This window comes from Numenius arquata, chromosome W, assembly GCF_964106895.1.
Source record: "Numenius arquata chromosome W, bNumArq3.hap1.1, whole genome shotgun sequence".
Classification (NCBI taxonomy): domain Eukaryota; kingdom Metazoa; phylum Chordata; class Aves; order Charadriiformes; family Scolopacidae; genus Numenius; species Numenius arquata.
The window spans coordinates 32,263,196-32,278,733 of record NC_133615.1 but is presented as its reverse complement, the minus strand read 5'-3'; the positions used below and the strand labels follow the sequence as shown (position 1 = coordinate 32,278,733).

The following is a 15,538-nucleotide window of genomic DNA, read 5'->3' as shown; positions in this document are numbered from 1 at the left end:
CCACGATCGAGTGGTCAAGTAGAAAAGATGAATCACTTGATCAAAACGCAAATTGTGAAACTAGGCCAGGAAGCTAACTTGGCCTGGCCTCAATCACTACCCTTAGCCCTTCTCAGGATAAGAACAAAACCCAGAACCAAAGAAGGTTTGAGCCCCTTTGAAATACTGTATGGGAGACCATATAGTGTACAAGACGGAGCTGGGGAATGAAATACTAACAGATTATCTGATAAATTTACAAAAACAGCTCCGAGAGGTAGAAAAACTGGTTCTGGGAACAAGAGCTCGTGGACTGGATGGACCAGTACACGAGATCGAACCTGGGGACTATGTATATGTTAAGTCTTTTACAGATTCACCACTGAAGCCAAAGTGGGAAGGTCCCTTCCAGGTACTGCTGACCACTCACACGGCCATAAAGATCAAGGAACAAGCCGCTTGGATCCATTGGACTCGCGTCAAGAGGGCTCCAGAACCCCAATGGACATCAACACAGACCGGACCCCTGAAGCTTCGCCTCCAACGAAAAGATGGACATTAGTAACATTGATAATCGTCAACATGCCGGGACTTTGTATTTCGGGGGGAGGGACATGGGATGTGAATACGTATATACGAAGTCTGGAAACATTGGTAAATGCTACTAATCTGTCAGATTGTTGGGTATGTACTACCCTACCTAAAGAGGAAATGAAATTACCTCTATATGGGGTGGCAGCAAGCAATTGAAACAATGCCAACGGAACCTGGCCTAAATTTTGGGCAAAAGGGGGGGATGAGTCGAATGGGTATTGTGAGTATGATGATAATATCTACCCCTTAGGACCCAGATTTGATTTACAAGTGTTGAAAGAAGAACTTGTTGTATTAATTAGCAGTAACAATTGTACCTGGGAACCTCGTGGTTACCTAACTTGGCTTGGCTTAAACAACTGTTTTTGTTTCTAGTAGCAATACTTGTGTTAGGAATTTTAGTGTGTGCATTAACTAGATGTCTTATGTGTTGTACCAGGGGGGGCCAAAGACGAATACATTCAATGGAAGAAGCATCAGCTCCGTGAACGAGTGGAATCTGGGAAGTATTTTAGAAATCAGATGGAGAGGGGGAATGTGTTATAGGTGATTGTAAAAGAATTTACAAAGTTGAAAGAAAAGGGGGGACTTGATTCAGAAAACGAACGGTTACAGTTTGTTAGTGCGGATGTATTACAGTCTGGGAAAGAGCAAAAGCTCGGGGCCCCAGCATTCCAAGATAAAGAAATGGCCTTGTGTATAAGATAGCGGGAGCAGCTGCATGCTAAGGAGGTGCTGAGGAGGAACCTAACTGTCTGGGAAAGGTGTCCATCTGGTCAGGACAGGGGAGGAGATTTTTGATAATGAGTTCTTAGAAATAATTAGAATAGTAACGCCTTTAATTATAATAACCTGCCCACCTTAATGAATATGTATGCTTTTCACCATAAATGGACGCTTGCTTCACAAACCGGTGTGCAAGTTTGGTGGAGAAATCCCCCTTGCACCCAGCGCTGCAATAAACATACCTGCTTTATAACTCTCTGCGAGTTGTAGGGTTTGTTTCCGCGCGTCACCTCACCCTTCCCAATTGCCTTACTTTTTAATAACCTCAGGTGAAAGGCAACTGACTTTCGTTTATTAGCAAGAAGGTAGTTGTACTAATCTTCAGTTTTTAGTGATATAAGGTGCCCAGATAGTTTAAGAAGCTTAATTACAGAATAAATATTACTCTTCTAATTAAAGTTGAGAAGCAGAGATAAAGCATTCAATATCTCTTAAAGTACTGAAAGAGACTACCTTACTCATACTGTGTTATGTTTCAACATTCACTTTTTCGTGGTACAAGGCTGTTATAGAGGGCATTGTCACGGATGGAAATATTTGACACGGTTATGATTCAGCAGCAATTCAAAATTTATTGATGATTTGAGGTAGATCAAGAGGTTGGATTTTAGGTTTAGATTTCAGGTACTTTTCCACTCCAGCCCAACTCAGATAATGGGATATTCTGGTACTTTCCACCAGTTGCGCAAGCCCAGAACTTACTAGATCTTGAGATTCTGGTATCACCCCCCCTCTTTGGGCCACGATCCATATATTGTCAGGAGTGATCAACTATAGTTATTGTTTCCCAGCGATAGGGGACATGGGAGCCAGGTGTGTGTCCTGGTTCCGGTGGGGATTGGGTTAATTCTTCCCAGGATCTAGCAGGGACACAGGTATTCCATCCCATGGGAGCCATGCCCAGGGGGTAGCCGGGAGCTGGCTGGGGAAGGTGGGGGGGGAGAAAGTCGCAGCTTGGGAGTGGGCTGGGGCGTCCCGGGTGCGGTCGGTGGGCAGTGGTATCATAATCGTGTTTGTATATTCCTCTATCCATGCTACTGTTATTGTTTTCTTGTTCCCTTTGTTGTTCTGTTAAATTGCCTTTGTCCCAACCCACGAGTTTTGCCTTTTTCTTCCGATTCTCCCCTCATGGCCGTGGGGGGAGCCTGAGAGAGCGGCTGCCACATGGTTCTTTGTTGCTGTCTGAGGCTAAACCACGACAGTGTGTTAAGGAGTTGCCATAACGTTCTGGTCCGTTACCCTTCACTTCTTTCCTTCTTTTATGTTCAATTATTATGTGTCCAAGTTGTTAATGGATTGTCATAGCATTCTGGTCCCTTGTATTTTTACATGGCCCAGGTGGGGGAGGAAATCGTGCCAAGCACCAAGTGGCCTAAAGGAGGGGGGGGGTTGCGCCACCATATTCATTAGGATGACCAAATAGCCCTTTTGCACATGCATATTAAATTTTGCAGTGTCGGCAAAACACTTCTGCACAGTAGTTGTTTGGGTAAGGATACCCTTCCTCACATTATCCTTTTAAGGTATTGAGTCATCTCAGGACAGTAAAAGTTTACTGTAAGTTTGCCAGCTTCTTGAGGATGATAAGGATGTTCTTTGAAGTAGCCACAGCTGTGTCCTAATTGGTATAGGACTACATACTTTGACATATGAGAGAACCTTGAAGTGATTAACTACTTCTTGTTATCCCACCCTCATCACTATCAGCTCGGTGACCAACTATTTTCTCACACAGTAAGAAGCTCAGGAATTAACTCATTTCAGTTAGCATATGGTTATAAAACAAAGCAGAGGCCTGTCTTTGGTAACAGAACCCTAATCTCGCTTGCTACAGGAAAGCCCTAATGACCAGGCAACAAACCCACCTAGGTGGAAGCCTCAGTCTCCTTCCCTGCCAATCCACATGTAATAAACAAGACCCAGGAGACCCCTGGTTGAACCTAGCCAGTTTTCCCCACTTCATTACACCAGCTAAATGCCCAGATGAATGCAGCTGCTTGTTTTCTCTATGAACTCACTTTCTCTGGAGCATGTTTCAGTTTTTAAAAGTTAGGGGTTCAGCATTTATCTTCACAGGCCTTTGTGGCTTCCCTTTGGAAGCAATTAAGTCTTTCCCATAATATGTGGGGAAACTGGACACACCAGATGGAGCTGTCATGCACCACAGAACCCACAGCCAGCTGCTCACGATCTCCTTGGCATTCACCTGCTCCATCAGAGCATCTGCACCCACATCTTTACACTGGCACATAGTGGCAGCATAAAGCCTTTGTACCTGCTTGGCTTTCTCCAATTCGGGTAGAAGCTCTGGGGTAGGTGTCCCGGTTTGAAGTAAAAACAAACCAATTTTCTGTTCTGTAATTTTACATCTTAGCTAGGCCTCTTCTAACTGTCTGAAATTAACGGCATATTGTGGAGAAAACTGCTCGTTCTCAGAATGATAAGCCCAACGTTTGTGCTCCGTGCCAAGGAATGGTGTGCAGGGAGGCCCTTGCTTATACTTATTGCTATAACAACCAAGGGCAGCCAATTTCGTTATTTGCCCCCTTAGAGGGTCGGAAACGGAAAAAACGTAGAGGGGTCACATCGGTGGGGAGGAGCGGACAGGACAGGTGACCCAAACCTGACCAACTGGGGTATTCCATCCCATCTGCCCCATGCTCAGTATAAAGGCTGAGGGATCAAAGGGTCAGCCCCTTCCTGCGATGGCCGACGTCCAGAGAGGACTCTGTTCATCTGCCTTTGATCCCGATCCGTGTGTTCCTGACTCCAGAGCCGGAATCCAGTTCCCATCCGTCGCTGAGTCCAGTCTGGGACTTCCCCAGTGCCTGCCGGTGACGTGACTGTCATCCTGGGAGCTTGATACGGTTTTGTATATATTGTATCTATTTCATTATTTTCTTTTTTTTTTTGTTTTGTTTTATTTTAATATTAATTCTTCATTAAAGTAGTTTAGTTCATTCTAAACTTCTAAATCTCCTTATCTATTTCTCCTCCTCTCTCCTCTTTTTTTTGGGGGGGGAAGAGGGGAGGGAAGGGCCATCTGTCAGTCTGATTTTGGTAAATTCGGCCGAAACCACGACAGTAGGTAACACCTCAAATGGGGCACAGGAACAGCAGCTAGAGACTGACTCTCGTGAGCGGCCCAGCCACCCCTGGTAGAGCAGAATGTGAAGCACACCAGCCCACCACACACCTACAGGAAGCCGATGAAGACACCCCTACCCACCAGTTTCTTTGCTCTCCGCTGGGCGCGTACGCCTTTAAGAGCGTCCTTCTCGCGCCCCACGTATGCGATCAGCTGACAGTGACGTCGTGCAGGGCGAAGTGGGACGGAGGTTTTCGCTGTTCGTGGGCGCTCAGGCGTCTGGCTTGGGGGGCGGGGGGGTTTGTTGTGTTGTAGTCGCGCGCTTGCTGTCTGTCCCGTGTTGTCATCATCTCGTCCTTGCTCAGGGCGGCTGGGGTGCGAGTCAACGGCAGTAGTGGGCCAGATCTGAAAGCGCCGAGCCTTCCTCAGCTCTTGCCCCTTGCGGCAGAGGCTAAGCTCCCCCCGTGCCGCCGAACCTGGTGGGACGGCGGCAGGAAGTGCCGCTCTCTCTCGCGGTAGGGTGCCCCGTGGTTTAGTGCCGCTGTCAGCTGGGCGGGTGCCAGCGGATCAGAGACTTCCTTGGCAGCGCTGCGCCCGGCGCCACCCGGTACATGGATTATCTGGTAGGTTTCCGGCGGGAGTGGGGACCCACCCGCCACCGGCCCATCGGACATCTTACAGAGCGCGCCGTTGTGGAGTTTGAGTTTCTGGCAGAGAGTGTGTGTGGCAGGGGGCGGGGGCGCGGGCGCGGCGCTGGGGCCATGGGCGTCTACTGCGCCCCGAGAGACAGCCGCGTTCCTTTTCAGCGGCCCGCGGGGCTGTTAAACGGTGGTAAGCTGTCTCAGTTCCGTTAAAACATGTGGTGGCCCCACTCATTTGGCTGCTATTAAATGGCTAAAGCCGTGGCCTGGGTCACTGTTTTTTTTTTTTTCTTAAATGCATGAGCATAGGGTACGCTTGAATGAACTAAATTGTCACCTTGGGCGGGATCAACCTTGCTCCCTGGCAGCCTGGTATTCAGGAGTAACGTTTATTGCTCTTTAATGAATATTAGCTTTATTTATCTGAGAGATTGTATTGCAGGTGTGCACTTTAGGCTGTCGTAGTTGGTGTTCAGACTCACCGATGTATACTCAGCAAGTAGACTCTGTGGTATGGCTAGGTAATAAGCTCATGATTGTATTTTATTACGGTGCCTGCTTACCTGGTCTTCTCAATAGAACAGCAGGAGAGTGTAATGGGCCTATCCCATGATTCAGGTTTTGTTGCTTTTAGCACTAGTCTATAAACTATTACCTCTCCTTTGTTGTGAAGTGCTGTGAAGAGTTAGCTAGGGCAATGAGTAGGTCTCTTCTGGCCACCCCTGTTCACTATTGCTGTCTGGTGGGATCAGTCAAGAAGTATTTGGAGTCAAAAACTTGACTAAGTGTGTTGTCATCACATGACGTGCACGTGGGTGTAGGCTTTCAAGAGAGGTTCATCAACTAGTCAACAAAATCTCTGGAGATGCTCTTTAGTGGATTGTTTTGGAGGCTTGCCCTATTGAGATGAGAGCTGTGTGCAGTGGTTGACTTTTCCTTCTCTGATGTTGAAAATAACTAAACCAGAAATATATGAAATATTTACCTAAATATTATTCTTGTGTTCATGTAGCTTAAATTTATTTTGCTTTGGATTGTTTTTATAACTATAAAAAGGTTGGTTTTTTTGATTCTTTGTACATTTGTTACCTGTTATGAACTACTTTATTTCTGTATATGTGCACACAGAAGCTGAAATTTGGATAGTTTTTGAGTAATTGAACAAAACTTTAAAATTTTAGATGAAGAGACCTTGAAGTGATCTCAGAGTTCGTTGATGGGTGTGGTTTTTTTGGTTGGTTGCATGCGTGTGTGTGTGGTTTTTTTTTTTTTTTTTTTTTTGTCTTGACCTCAAGTTCTGGATAGTTAAAGGCTTCACCTAAACCCTATTGACTGGGGAAAGCTGTGTATACCAAACCGGGGTGTTAATAAAAACAGTAGGTCATAGTAAAAGGAAAAAAAAAAGGTTTGAGCAACTTTTATTTCTGAGATAGTCTACCTTTAAGACATGCCCTTTAATTTAATTGGACAGGCTTGATTTGGAGTGGTAATACAGGGTAGATCATGATCACTTGATGTTTCTGATCTACTTCAGAGCCTGTCTTTCTATTGCTGTTACATTGTTTGGTATCTGCAGGCCACGGAAAACATTCTTTTATTACAAATGATGTTATGGAAGTATCTGTTTGAAGGTTAGAGTTTTCCTTCCATGAAACTTTGTAAACCAGCAGTTGCTGTCCTTTGAATAAGGAAAGATAGGGAAAGGTCCATGCTAGGAACCCTGGGTTTTTCCTCTGAGGCACATGCAGGTGTTTGATAAATCACCTGCAACATGAGCAATGAAGGTCTATGTAGCCTTGCCCTCTTGACATTTGCTAAATATCCCTACCATCATATGAATTTTCTTTTTTCATGTAACTATAAGGATTATTGGGTTGTCTGACTCATCTATCAGATATAACATCCTTGATGTTTTATACCCTCTGTAGAGCACGAGGGCTTATATGTTAAGATATTCTCTCTCCTTCACTTTGGGAAGCTGATTAGGACAAAGGATGAGGGGTCTGTCAGTTCTTTCAAGATAAAGATACAGCTGAACATGGGAAAGAAGGCAACTGATGTACAGGGTGCAGGTAACTGAATTAGTGTTTGGATCAGATGTGAACCGTTGAAGTGAGTCTTAATCATCTTTACTTGCTGTATGTAAGTTCGCATTGTAGAGTGATCACAGATCACATGAACTTGAGTTTTTTTCAGATGAAACCAGATTGGAAGATGCACTCAACCAATGGGTTTTCAGTCCACAGAACCAGATCAAAACTAGTCTGAAATAAAATGCCTGAAGTACATAGTATGAATACTTGGTCTTTAGTACCAACCCTTGCTAATGCTGCACTACTTGCTATTGTATACATAGCCAGGGTCACTTAATCTGGAAGTGAGAGTGTTGCTGCTTCTGATTACTTTCTGCATCAGCATAGCAATGTAGGAGGAAACCCAAAACAAATTTTTGAGACCCTCACTCAAAGCAGTTATTGTGGCTAGATTCCTGTTGGTATTTCAGCGCTATGAAGCATAGCGTTCAAATCTAAATCAACTGGGAATGGCAAATGGAATCAATTCTGGGAGACAGCCTCCTCTGAAGGGGGTTTAAGTGAGTTTGGGAGTTCAAGAACCTGATTTGGCTGAAGACCTAGAAGAGAGGTGCTCTGAAAAACAAATCTTCCTCCTTAGTAGAATTTACCTAGTCGGTATCACAAATAGTTTTTTCTGAATGAAAGATGTTATCAGTGATATCGAAAGGGCAATAAAAATATCAGTGACTTAATTCACTGGAAATCACCTGGCTGAAGATAGATCAGTGAGCAGTAGTGCAGAATTTTGTTGCAGAAGATGATAAAAGTTAAATGCTGTATTATTTCAGGAAGCATTATTGAATTCCCCAGGTAAACTTTTGATTCAAAGGTGGCTGTTGCAAACACTGAAACTTGATACAGCTTTCTTGGGAACATAAAAGATTGCCTTAATGTAGTTATAATTTCCAGCACAAGATTCTGTGAAGTCACAGGAGTATTGCAGCTCCAGAAATTTCATTCTCTTCAGATGCACATGTGAAGAAACAAGTGAATTGGCACGTTTAAAATCAAACTACCATTTTGTCTTTTCCATGATGAGTCTTGCATTACAGTGGTAGGTGTTATTACATCAAAAAAATGTGTCCAAGTTTCTGAAAATGTGCTAGTCTGTTTTTCACAAGGACACTATAGGGCTATTTGTAAATTACTACCAAGGTTCAATATGTGTCGGGCCCAATGTTGCTCTGCAGTGTGCTGATCCTAAATTCTTCAGTCAGAGCTCCAAACTTGAGGCAACATTGTGATAAATTTCATAGGTTAGAAATGCAAGCTTTTAGTAAGTGAGAAAATCTGCATTTAGGAAGGACAGAATATTCCTCGAAATACACTATCCTGATTAACATTTTTGACTTGTTGCTATTATCATCAGCTCATGTTTTTTAATATTGCCAGCTTGTGATGTTTATTCTCTTAAAGCCTAGGTTCTGAATTTTGTGATTATGTGAGGATATCAGTTTTCCATTAATGAAGTATTTTTGGTTTCAAAATTAAAAGAACAAATGTGGGCCCATGCAGCTGTAAAGCTGTAAAGGAAGAAAAAATACATATGCAGTACTTAACGTTTTGTGATTGTTTGGGTTTTGGCTCGTAATATTCTGGAATATGTTGATTTGCTTTTTTTCCACTGTGTGTGTGCAGCAAAACTTTCTGAAGTGCAAACTGACTATACCCTATTTATGTCCCCAAGGACTTTTATATTTGCAAGTGAATAAGCAATTGGTTCATCTCATGCTGGAGCTCTTCAGAGGACAGAACTTTTATTTTGTCTCACTGCCAGCCTGGTAAGGTGACGATATTAATTGCCAACATGAGGATGTAAGTAGCTTCTTGCTATCTGAGGAAGACACAAAGCAGGAAGTCTAGCTGACAAGTCCTGTTATGTTTAAATGCAGTCCTCCCCTGTAGCTGCTTTGCTTATAAGGACAAACAGCAGGAAGAACATGAGTCTTTGCACAGTGCTTTGTTTTTACGGTGTATGTTTTGGTGGAGCAGTAAAAGAAAAACTTGTTTGCAGGGCCACATTAGCTTTTGACATTGGAGAGCCTGGGGAAGCAAGGCAGTATCAAAGAGCCAGTAGGAACTGTTGATATGGGGAAAGTGATTTTGTAATTCTGTATTTATTTTTTTTTCCTTGTTATGACTTGGAACTTTTGGATGGAAGAAGCATCTGTTTCTTACATTTTTTTTTTTATTAACTTTTACAGCAACTACTGCCTAGTCTTCCACTATATGATTTTTGCCTCTAATGGAGATGAAAAACTTTGACGCAATTAGAAATGAAGTAATCATTCTGTAAACTGTCAATAATAAGTTTTGTAAATGAGCACTGATAATGCTGCTCTGGCAGTGGATAAGAGGGAGAAGATAACACAGAGATTACAAGGGAGTTTCATGTTTATGTTTCGTTGTATAAGCTGTATATGCTTTGGATGGGTTGATGCAGAGACAAATATTAAGAGTGCATATTGAACCTGGGGGGGAAAAATCATAGTACCCCTTTTGATATTGGTAATAAAATGGCAGATGAAATTCAGTGTTGATAAATGCAAAGTTAAGTATATTTATAGTAGAAGTCACCTGACAGTACAGATGTGTGTATGGGCTCTAAAATACTGTCAGTATTCAGGAAAGGGAAAGAGGATCCTTTAAAATGTCATCTCAACCCTGACAACTGTCAACAAGTTTGGAATATTAGTGTAAAAATGAGACTTTCATTTTTCCTTGCTTAAATGCAAGGTCTGCTGTTGTCTTAAATGCTACATTTCTGGTTGCATCATCTTAAAGAATATTGTAAAACTAAAGAAGATACAGAGAAGGATGACAGGTTTGAGAAAAGCCATAACAATTTATTGTCATTTAGACAATTATTCTATCACCCGATGACCCCTCCCCACCCAGAAAGGGGAATCGGGGAACACAAAGAAACACAAGGGTTGAAATATAAATAGATTTAATAGAATAAGACTAAATAATACTAAAGAACCAGGATTAATCCCGATACTGATATAAGATATACAAGAGTTATACTCAGCCAATTATATCAGTAGGAAGCTGTGCACTCCCAGCAGTGGACAACAAATGTCGGACACTGTGAGCGCAACGGCTTTGGGAGGAAAGGAAGGCCTCAGGGGTCCGGCACTGGGGCAAGGAGTTGTCTGGACTGCCACCATCAAGGGAGAGAGCCAGCTACACAGAAAACTTTTCTAATTTATATTGAATGTGACATTCATGGTATGAAATAATCCTGTTGGCCAGCCTGGGTTAAATGCCCAGGCCTTGCTCCTCCTCGTCCCTGCACCTGGCGAGGCTCAAAACCACTAAAACCTTGAATCCCACAGAGCCTGGCTGGCTTTAAAGTAAATATTGTCATGAATTCAGACACTAGAGTCTTCTGAAAGTGTAATTTTCCCCAGCATTAGAAGAAAAGTTAGTCCTGTGTCTCTCAACCCAGGACACAGGATAATCAAGAGAAAACAATTGCTTCTGTAAAAGGAGAGATTAGATAGTTACAGCTCTTCAGTCTGAAGAAGAGACAGCTGAATAGCAATGTTATAGACGTCTTGGAAATTATAAAGAGGGTGAATAGGCAATAAGTCACTTCTCCCAATAGAAGGACTTGATGACGGTTATAATCCAGGAATTGCTTTTTCTCCCACGAGTATAGTTGAATTCTGAGTCTTGCTTTTGCAGTAATGTTAGGGAGGTCAAAATGAGCAGATTATGAATTTGTACAGTTTCTTGGAAGACAGGCCCATTGGGGAGGTATTAAACATGATGTTCAGATGTGATGGTAGGCTTGTGGAGATCCTGAAGCTGTGATTGATGGAACCTGAGGATGTATCCATGAAACATGGTTCCCTGTATGTTCTGGTGCTTATACTGTGTGCTAAACATCTATCCCCCCCTCATTGAGGGCACAGCTACATCTAGTTCCAGAACAGAAAATTGCTGTTAGAAAACAGAGATATTCTGGATGATGCTTGGGAATGTTCCCAAGTGTAAGCAGAATTGTATTGACTACACAGGAGGCAAGACTTCATTCAGAGGGATTTATGAAGCTACTTAATCTGCTCCAGGGACATGTCTGCTTGGAGGTGCTACCTTGACACATGAGCAGAGGCTGTTAGCCTTCTGACATTTGTATCCTAACCAATTTATGACTTTATATAAGGCCCACAACACTAAGTGAACCTGAAATGGAATTGACAGCATGTGTAGAGTGCAGAGTGATGATGCACTCTACAGCAAGTGATCTCTTCTCTCAGTACTTTATTCTTGCCTAGGAACTTGCATAATTTCAGGTTTCAGCAAGACTAGAAAAAAGATCCAGAATTCTTGTGAGATGTCTCTGCTGGTTTTGCAACTGTTCATTTTCTGTTGGCTAATCTGCATCTTTCACTGTCTGAACCACTGCAGTCCTGGAAACAGTCACGAAAAACTGTTCTAGTGAGAATATTGCCTAAAAGAGGGGAGAGCATTGTTCTCTGGTGCATCCACTTGATTACTTCTTATGATGACAAGAGATTTCTTGGATCCAGTCCTATTTTCTGTTCATGTATCATTGGCTTTCCATCAGCATCCAGTTTCTTCCAGTCTCTAAACTCAGAATTATTTTTTTAATTATGTACAAGAAGGTTGGTATTTTAAAAATCTAATTATTCCACATTAAAGGAGAATATGAAAATATTTTCTGTCTCTTATCCCTGAGAGCTGTATTAAAAAAGAGTTTTGGGAGTTTAAATTAGAAATGTTAATAATGGAATGTGCTAAAGGGCTATGACATCTTGTGTAGAAAGAGGAGCCTTCAGGTTACTACTTGTTTAGTGCACAAGTGTAGCAAACGACAATTCTGATCAAAGTTCCTGCTACCTGTACTGTAGTATAATTGTGTGTGCTTTTGGGTACCTGTACATTCTTTAAAACGCATAAGAGAATTTATTTATGCGCCTTACCTTAAAATCTGCATATTATTTACACTTGTATTGTGAATTTTCACATTTATGCACAGAAAAAGATGCAGTGAGAAGAGTGGGGGGGGGGGGGGGGAAGATTTTTATCTGGAAGGCCCAGTAATTCCAGACGATTACTAGGGTGGACCACTTCATTATAAATGAACAGGTGGACATCTTAATCTTTATTTTAATAAAGCAACATATCACCAGGAAAAAAAACCCCAACAACTTCCTTTTCTCATATTGCTTTCTGGTTTTGTGTTCTTGGAACTATACTTAGTGCTGTAATTTATTTAAGATTATGGCAAAGCAAGCTGTGGTCAAGGTGAGTGTTTCTGTTGGCAGAATGAGGATACCAGCTCCTGCAGTTCTGTCAGGTGTTGAGCCTTTTGTGTCTTTTCTGAGAAGCTGATTAGGATCCCCATTTTGTCCATCAAGGTTCTTGAGACTTGTACTTTTAACTCTGTTTTCAACTTTAAGCGATCAATTGCGGAATATGCTCTACTTAGTCTCTTCAAAATTTGCAGTCTTGTAAATATTATGGGTAGGAACTTCACTTTGGTGAAGATATAGATATTAAAACAAAGAATTAATGCAATTGCAGACTAATGTGTTGCCTGCATCAGAGCTGTATGAGGTTTTTTTGGTTTTAAACACCAAATACTGAAATTATTTTGTACTGACAGCTGAATGTTTGAAAAAAACAGAAATGCTTGTGGTGAATGAAAGGTAGCACAGCTGCAAGGCAGACATCTAAGTCATTATTAAGTCATGTTTTTATAATGATTAAAATAACAAAGTTTTGGGCAAATATGTGTTATCCATGAATTTAGATTCCAGCTGGAGAAATTATTTAATGTTTGAGATGACCCTTTGCCTAAGCAGAAGAGTGCATATTGGTAGAGATGCGTGCTTATATTGTTTGACATACTTGACCTGAAGACTCCTTTTCTCAGTTCAGACATGTTAAGAATAAGTCTTTGCAGTGTTGTATCAAACAAGGTATCTTTCTTTGTAATACTTGTAGGTATTTTTTTATATTATCTTTTTCTTTCATGCTTACCATGTAAAATCCTTTCAGAAAGCAACAATAAACTGTAAGTAAATTAAATGCAAATTCTCTAACAATTGTTTTGTTGCCTAATTGTATGGTGCAAAATGAGTTGCAAAACTGAAGTAATGAAAGATTACAAGTATAAAGAATAAATCCCCCATTGTACTGGCAGATTATAACATATATTGTAATTCTGTGATCAGTGATAGTCTGTAGGACAGTATCATTAAACATCTAATTATTTAAATAAATTCCTGACACTTTTCCAGTGATTAAAGTGAAATAATATTGAGGGATGTGTGTGAATATAAGAGAGAAACTAATAACAGCTTTGGAGTTAATAATCTTTTTAAAGCTATAGACTGCAGATAATCAGATCATAAGCATTATCTTAGAGGCTTGGGGAAGGCATTAGCTTAGTATTTAATTGGGAAATGCATAGGGGAAACATTCACTGGTACTGTATGTGATGGTAGGAGGGGGAGATAATTTTAGAATTCATGGCCTGTAATAACTTGATGATTTCAAAACATAGCAACAGATGAGTAAGGTAACTGGTGTAGCTTGCTGTGTTCTACTAAAGCAAGGGTCCACAAGCGCTTGCTGGGAAATTTGAACTGCAGCTTACTTCTCTCATGAATGTGAAGCCTAGAAGTACTGAACAAAACATTAAAAAATGAAAACAATTTGTAATGCTGCACTTGTTTGTCTAGAATAAAAGCAAACTAGATACATTGAGAAATTGTAATGGTATGCTACTGCTGCACACTTACTTCCCTTGCAACCAGAAATAATCTTACTTTATGTACAAAGTTGGGTCTGCCATCAACATAAAATCTGTCAGGATACTGAAAATACAAATCACTGTATATATCATCCTATGTTTAAGTAGGAGCTTAAATTGTTGCAGACTCGGGATAAACATTAGGAAACTTTCTAGTAGGGGAGGGTATTGAAGCACTGGACTAGAATGCTTGGGGAAGTCATCCATCCCTGGAATCTTTAGAACAAGGTCTGCAAATACTGTCAGGAGAGGTATACCCCCACCACTTTGTGTAATATAGGATTTCTCAAAGTCAGTTGTACTCCTATTTTTCTGTGACTCTTTTTCTGTGGGTTACTCGGAGCACAAGTCATAGAATTGGATGTTTGTTGTGAAAGCTGAATAAAAAATAATCCTTGCAATTTAAATGATGTTTTGAAGCAGCATTCCCTTGTCATTAATAATATTATAGCTTGCTGCCAGTAAGAAAAGAAAATAAACCATGCTGTTGAGGTTTGCTTTCAGGTTTTTGTGCTGTACTTTTTGACTTTCAGACAGTTCAGTGAAATATTGCTTATTTAAAATTTAAATTTAGCAGGTATAGCAAAAGAAAAATGTTGCTACTTTTTTTATTACTCATAATTCAGAAGAGCTGCACTCTTAGTTTTTAAAACCACGATTCTAGTTAAATGAGTAATTCACTTGCAATTTTTTTGGAGAGGAGGGGGTAGAAAGCAGAGGCCAAAAAAAAAGTTTTTGCTGATACTGTTTGAAGTCTGGTAACGTCTAGCACTTTACCTTCAACGTCTTAAAATACATGCGGATGAGGTGTGGACTTGGTAAACATATAGTAAAAATGTGACTTTAATTTTTGCCTACAGTGACTTCTTGAATACCTTTATTTAAAGGAATTCCTCAATTACAGTTTTGAATAAATCATTGTAAGCCTGGTTTATTGTACTTGACTGTATAAAAAAAAAAAAAAGGAAAACCTACAATAGGTTTTATTGGAAGGGGAAGATTTTACTTTCTGGCTTCTTTATGCTATTTAAAGAAGGTGGGTTTTCATCTGTTTCATCTGAAATTCATAGTCCTCTGTCAGCCTTTCTGTGATACTGCAGAAGACATAATTGTGTCATCACAACAGATCAGAAGTTGAGTGAGTTGAGGGTAAAATCTTTTAATATGATTATTCACAGCTGTAAGAGTAGATTAAATAAAATAATCAAGATAGTAAAGAGTTCTATTTTAAACATGAAAATTGCAGACAAAGGAGTATGAATTCAGAAATGTAGGAAGGTATATGCATTATTTTGGTATATGGAAGAAGAGAATCTGAATGTTGTTCAGCTTGGAGAAAAGGAGGCTCCGGGGAGACCTCATAGCCGCCTTCCAGTACCTGAGGGGGCCTACAGGAAGGCTGGGGAGGGTCTGTTTACAAAGGCCTGCAGTGACAGGACGAGGGGCAATGGTTTTAAGTTGGAGAAGGGGAGATTTAGATTGGATATTAGGAAAAAGTTCTTTACCATGAGGGTGGTGGAACACTGGAACAGGTTGCTCGGGGAGGTGGTTGAGGCCCCTTCCCTTGAGATATTCAAGGTGAAGC

At 41.1% G+C, this 15,538-nt stretch overlaps 1 protein-coding gene across 1 annotated transcript in view; it reads left to right on the top strand.

Annotated features, from left to right (window-relative positions):
- Window positions 1-4,716: 4,716 nt before the first annotated feature.
- Window positions 4,717-15,538, top strand: part of LOC141476678 (ADP-ribosylation factor-like protein 15) — a 96,822-nt gene continuing 86,000 nt past the window's right edge. The window contains exon 1 of the mRNA XM_074165484.1: window positions 4,717-5,070. Within this exon, the coding sequence (XP_074021585.1) occupies window positions 5,059-5,070 (12 nt within the window). The 5' untranslated portion in view covers window positions 4,717-5,058. The remainder of the gene's footprint in view (window positions 5,071-15,538) is intronic.